This window comes from Marmota marmota, unplaced genomic scaffold (genome assembly GCF_001458135.2).
Source record: "Marmota marmota marmota unplaced genomic scaffold, marMar, whole genome shotgun sequence".
In the NCBI taxonomy this organism is placed as follows: Eukaryota; Metazoa; Chordata; class Mammalia; order Rodentia; family Sciuridae; genus Marmota; species Marmota marmota.
Genome location: NW_025999853.1, coordinates 49,960,974 through 49,967,411, shown reverse-complemented (window position 1 = coordinate 49,967,411; position 6,438 = coordinate 49,960,974). Strand labels below are relative to the sequence as shown.

At 44.1% G+C, this 6,438-nt stretch overlaps 1 protein-coding gene and 1 pseudogene across 1 annotated transcript; one reads left to right on the top strand and one right to left on the bottom strand.

Annotated features, from left to right (window-relative positions):
* Positions 1-771: 771 nt before the first annotated feature.
* Positions 772-1,707, top strand: LOC107139749 (olfactory receptor 10P1). The gene has a single exon (XM_015482627.1). The coding sequence runs from the start codon at positions 772-774 to the stop codon at positions 1,705-1,707; it is 936 nt and encodes a 311-aa protein (XP_015338113.1).
* A 3,061-nt stretch (positions 1,708-4,768) lies between these two features.
* LOC107139748 lies at positions 4,769-6,144 on the bottom strand (annotated as a pseudogene).
* Positions 6,145-6,438: the final 294 nt, after the last annotated feature.

Sequence of the window (6,438 nt, the reverse complement as noted above, 5' to 3'; positions counted from 1 at the left end):
ATAAATGACCCTAGAGGTCAACCCTGAAATGCCATAGACAATTATTTCTGAGCATGAAGATGACTGAAAGCTGCCTTGGAAGATGGAACTTGAGCTTCAGCCTGAAGAATGAGTGAGATTTAAATAGAATGAGTAGAAACTCTGCAGGGAACACTGGTAATGAAGGAACTCTAAAGAGCACAGGGTGTGCTGGGACAGCTGGGACAGCTGATCACAGGGGCCTATTCAAGAGGAGAGCCAAGGAATCAGGGCAAGTGCCAAAATCCCAAAGCTTGGCGCCACTGGGCAGTGTGATCACAAATAGTCATATCACCACACAACATTCTAAAGCCTCAGCTCTCAGGTGACTGCCCATTAGACACCAGCTTAGGACAGCCCCTGGTGTGACCTGCTTTGTCTTGGGCTGTAGTTTCAGTCTGGAGGGTACAAAAGTGCTGAGAGCACAGCATCTACTTCATCCCTCATTCTGGAAAAAGATCCAAAATACAGACAGATACAGGGTCTCTCCAAATGGGAGTGAGTCTTCAAAGGAAAAAAAAAAACAGAGCATGCAAAATTGTGGGAAGTGCATAGAATTTGTAATCAAGAGGCCTGGATTCAAGTCCCAGTCCCATCACTTCCTCAATATTTCTCTGAGATCCGTGGTTCAGGGAACACACTGTCACTTGATTTTGAGAGGGACTGTATGAAAAGTGCTTTACTGAATGTCAGAAATGTTGTTTCTAAATAACTTCTCTTTCTTGGCTGGACCATAGCTTCTGGCCTGGAGCGATGACTGAGGAAAACCATACTGCACTGCCTGAATTCCTTCTTCTGGGGTTCTCCGACCTCAGGGCCCTGCAGGGCCCCCTGTTCTGTGTGGTACTTCTGGTCTACCTGGTCACCTTGCTGGGTAACTCCCTGATCATCCTGCTCACACAGGCGAGCCCCGCGCTGCACTCCCCCATGTACTTCTTCCTCCGCCACCTCTCCATGGTGGAGGTCCTCTACACCACCAACATCGTGCCCAGGACCTTGGCTGATCTGGCCTCCCCAGAGCCTCAGACCATTTCCTTCCAAGCTTGCGCAGCCCAGATGTATGTCTTCATTGTCCTGGGCATCTCAGAGTGCTGCCTGCTCACGGCAATGGCCTATGACCGATATGCAGCCATCTGCAGACCCCTGCACTACTCCACCCTCATGAGCCCGCAGGCCTGCAGGGCCATGGTGGGCACCTCCTGGGTCATGGGCATCATCACAGCCACCACTCATTCCTCCCTCATCTTCACTCTGCCTTTCCCCAGCCACCCAACTGTCCCGCACTTCCTCTGTGACATCCTGCCGGTACTGAGGCTGGCAAGTGCTGGGAAGCACAAGAGCGAAATCTCTGTGATGACCGCCACTGTGGTCTTCATTATGGTCCCCTTTTCTCTGATTGTCACCTCTTATGTCCGCATCCTGAGTGCCATCCTGGCAATGACTTCTCCCCAGAGTCGTCGGAAGGTCTTCTCTACCTGCTCCTCTCACCTGCTCGTGGTCTCACTCTTCTTTGGAACAGCCAGCATCACCTACATCCGGCCCCAGGCAGGCTCCTCTGTCACCACAGACCGTGTCCTCAGCCTCTTCTACACAGTCATCACACCCATGCTCAACCCCATCATCTACACCCTTCGTAACAAGGAGGTGACAGGGGCTCTACGACACATGGTGAAGAGGCAGGCCACCTAAACCTGAAGGGATTAGGGGACTTCTACTCATTCACTGACTGCTCCTGCCCCCAGCTTTCAAGTGCTGGACTAAACCTCAGCCTAACAGAAACCGTGCAGCACCACAAAGAAATAAGGCCTCCTGGCAGGAAATGCTGGAATTAAAACAGATAAATCTATGTCTTACCTACTGTTCTATACCCCAGATTCACAGTCAGAACATGGGTTATTAGGACAAGGGAGAGTGGAAAAGATTGTCAACTTTGAGAAAGAACACTTAGCATCCTCTAGGTTGCTCAGGTGATCGCCATGGCTATAGAAGTAGCGAGAGGTCTGCATCAGTCATGGAGGCAGATGTCTATGAACCTGACACCCAATTAAGTGGCCCACCCGAGCCTGTGGAATCTTCCTGGCCTTCCATTGCATTTTCTTCTATGTGTGTCAGAGTCTACTCACAGTACATTTGTTCTACTCTCAGCCTTCAGGAGTAATAGCTGAGAGTTCTGGTCATAAGACTCACTCATTCCCAAGATACCAGGGAAGGTGGTAGAGTTCATCAAGAACTGGGGTTAAGCCTCAGGAAAAACTTTTTGCCAGAAGATCCTATGCCCCATCTCCAAGAAACACACTGGAATCTCAGGCTCTGGGTACTTTTTTTTTTGAGAGAGAGAGAGAATTTTTTAATATTTATTTTTTAGTTTTTGGCAGATACAACATCTTTATTTGTATGTGGTGCTGAGGATCAAACCCAGGCCGCACAAACGCCAGGCGAGCTTGCTACCGCTTGAGCCACATCCCCAGTCCTCTGGGTACTTTTTAGGAGACAGCTGGTCAAGGATTCCAGAAGATCCACTGGCCTGGGAGGCAAGATACAAAACCAAAGCCAACCAGGAATCCAGAAACAGGACTTGTGAAAGTGAAGCACTCTTCAGCCTTCAAGGTGGCTGATGCCACCTCCTCCATATCTTCCCCAGGGCCATGGCAGAGGTTTCCACCACTCCACTTCTCTGGGTGTCCTCCCTGATGAAAAAGCAGCTTAAGACTAATGTGAGAGGACAGACTATTCCAGATAATGCCTTCCTGGCCCATCAGCCTCTTACACACCATTACCTGTTGGAATAGCCTTCAGTTGCAACTGAAATTTGCTACTTCATAATTGTGAGAGAAACATCATATGCCATCATATAAATGCTACAAGCATTTATAGTTTCCTCACAGTGTGGTTACATTAGGCAAAAGATAATTGGCTTATAGATATTATCTTGTTTACGTATGATTGATGGGCACCCCCCCCACTCGATCCCTATAACAGTTGTGTGTGTCCCCTTCTCTTACTGTGCCCTTGGGTGTGGCCTACCCAGATGTCAGTCAACCTGCTGACAGTGGACATCATTAAGATAGACTCAGCCCCCTGAAACCTGACCCCTTCCCTCATTTGAATAGCTTCTCCTCAATAAAAGGGGTCAGCTCCTGTGTGTGTGTGTGTGCGCGCGCTCTCTCTCTTCCTGCGGACCCTTAAGGTCAGAGAAGCCATCACAGCGACCCCAAAGAAAAAGGTATTTGTGTCTCTTGCGTGGTTATTTTGCGAAGCCCAGTTAACCTGGTTCAACTGGAATAACCCCTGAGCCTTTTAGTCGCGAGAACAGAAACCTGGCAATTACCATCTCCACGTCCTCCACACAAGAACTTTCAGAAGCTCCAGCTCTCTGTGAGGAGCCACAACCCTCCAACATTTCATCAACAACAGGAGCTACAGAGGAAGTGTAGGAACCCCGTCTTCCCTCCCACCAACCCTCTGATCTTTAAGCCCTCAAGCCCTCAAGACTTGCTCTTGTGTTGAGTGATTCAACTGTGGAAAACAGTGCATCCTGTTGTAGCCCACCTCTGCCTCCTCTTCTAAGTTCATTTCCAATGAAACTCCCCACTTAGGCAGACTTCTTGTCTCTCCATGCCTTTTCTGTTCTGCCAGAAATTCCCCACCCACATCTTACTCAACGTGTCCTGGCAAACTGCTATTCACCCTTCAAGATGAAACGCAAGGAATTCCTTCTTGAAATTTGATATCTAGGATGTAGTTTCCCTATTTACCTCTCTTATTGTTTCTCTTGCTGAGAAAAAACTTTTTAGTTTAAGTAAGTCCCATTTGTTTATTCTTGTATTTAACTCTTGGGCTATGGGCGTCCTATTAAGGAATTTGGAGCCCGACCCCACAATATGTAGATCGGAGCCAACTTTTTCTTCTATCAGGCGCAGAGTCTCTGATTTGATATCAAGCTCTTTGATCCATTTTGAATTAACTTTTGTGCATGGTGAGAGAAAGGGGTTCAGCTTCATTTTGTTGCATATGGATTTCCAGTTTTCCCAGCACCATTTGTTGAAGATGCTATCCTTTCTCCATTGCATGCTTTTAGCCCCTTTATCAAATATAAGAAAGTTGTAATTTTGTGCATTGGTCTCTGTGTCCTCTATTCTGTACCATTGGTCCACCTGCCTGTTTTGGTACCAGTACCATGCTGTTTTTGTTACTATTGCTGGGTAAAAATGGGAGTTCATAACCCACTTGAATCAAATGCATGAAAGATGATATGTCATGAGCTTTGTAATGTTTTGAACAACCAATAAAAAAAAATTAACTAAGCAGAAACAGCTCAAAGCAAAACACGAACTGAAAGTACAAATGCTTGCTTATGCATAAGCCAAGATACATTCTTCTATTCTAATTATAGCTATGTAATATTTTGTTTCTTTGAATAATGATTCCTGTTTTGTAACCACAAAGTACTGTGAGCCTGCCAAAATGAAAAGTATATATGATCAACTTCACAAGTAAAGATGGGGATCAACACCTTCAAAAAAAAAAAAAGAAAGAAATTTGATATCTAAAACACGTTTCTCCCTCCTTGATGCCACTATCAATCCATTTTTGCAATGAATTTTAACATTTCTCAAACTGCTTCTTTGGTTTTGTTTTAACCATGTGGCAAAATGCAGACTTTTTTACTTATGTAATTTTTTAAATACTGCATTGTCATGGAAGGATACTAATATTTACCCTCCAAAAAAAAATCTTCAGTAAAACTTGTACTATCCTTGTGGATTTTGTTAAAATAATATCAAGTTAACAGACCTGTAAAAGAAACTGACTTGTCTTCTTGAAAAAGACTTATTTACTAACTATTATTTTGAGGGAAATTTGAAGATGGTGGTCTAGAAACTACCAGTATTTCTGGGTAAGGTTGAAGACCCATTTGTTTATTATCATTCAAATTTTGCACTATTACTTTGGCAAATTGTCCTTGGATGGCAGTGGTGTCCAGAAATTACTGATTTCTGAGGTCCTTGTAAGGTTGGTACTTATAAGCACATAGTCCTCTTTTGTGATCAAGTCCTCAGACAGGAGGGCATCTAGTGACTGATTAAGGCAGACTTTAGTCATTTGGTTCACAATGCCTTCCCTTTTGCTCTGGATCCGTTGTTGGGCTATACCAGGCTATAGACGCTCTGAATATCCCTCAGCTAAGAATAGATTTATTATTTGTTGAAGAGCAGGGGCTGGTCTTGTGATCACAGAATATAACCCTTTGAGATGCAAAAACAGTACTATCCCAACTGTGATTTATAGGACAGTGATGCAGCTTTATAGAAGAATAGTCAGGAGTTTTTCCAGATTTTTGAAAAAAAAATCTTTTTTCTTGAGAAATTGACAGGGACCTTGGAGTTCTAGGAGAACCACTGCTTTGATGGAGCTGAGAGGATCCACATGATTCCCCCTGTGGACCATGATTTACAGATACGCTCAGAGATAACTCCATCTCCTTGTCATGTAAGTGAATAGCACTCAAAGCACTCTGTAACTTTGTTAATTTGTTAGAAAAGTTATCTCCATAATGTTCTCCATAAATGAACTGGCCTAAATTCTATTAACATTTTAGGAAAGAAGGTATTTCTTCTGGATTTTTTGCCCATTCCCTTTCTATTAGAGAGATCATGATAACTGTCAAATGCAAACTTTCTTCATCAGCATCAGGTGGATGTCCCAGAGACTCACTACATTATCTGCAAAGGAGTGGTGACTTCTTCAAAAGGTTGATTTCTGGCTAACACTTCTCATAGGATAACTGCAGAATCATATGTATCATGCTTGACACTGGCCCTTGATTTTTTTGTTCAGGTTTCTGCGTTTCAGGTGGCATAATTGTTTCTCCAAATTTTCCTCTGGGGAATTTTGCTTCATAATTGTGAGAGAAACATCATATGCCATTTTGATAAAACTGCAATCTTACTATGAAATTCATTATCCAACAAGATATATTGAGTCTTCAAGTCATGATGAAGTGGAGAATTCATATTGCTCTAACTTACAGTAAGTGCAACTTCATGTAGGATGTGACATCTTAACAGCCTCACAACATCAGGATGTTCAGTTTTCCTATGTAGGAGTTCATTTAATGATCTATTTGGCATGTAACTATTTCCCAAAATTCTGGCTTATTGCAAATTCCCCTAATTGGAAGAACATAACTAAATCTAGATTTCTGCAAAATACCAGCTTCTCTTAAGACTTTTTTTTCACTGTGGAGCAGCAAGGTGTGGCTGAGCAGGAGCTTCACAGCCACGTGGATGTGCCAGTCTGCACAGTTGACCAAGGACACCCTGATGGAGGTGCAGACACTTTTAAGGTTGCACAGGTTGCAGAGCTTGGGGTAGGAAATGGTGTGCAGGGTGCTGCAGATGACCCCTCTGTTTGTGGTGG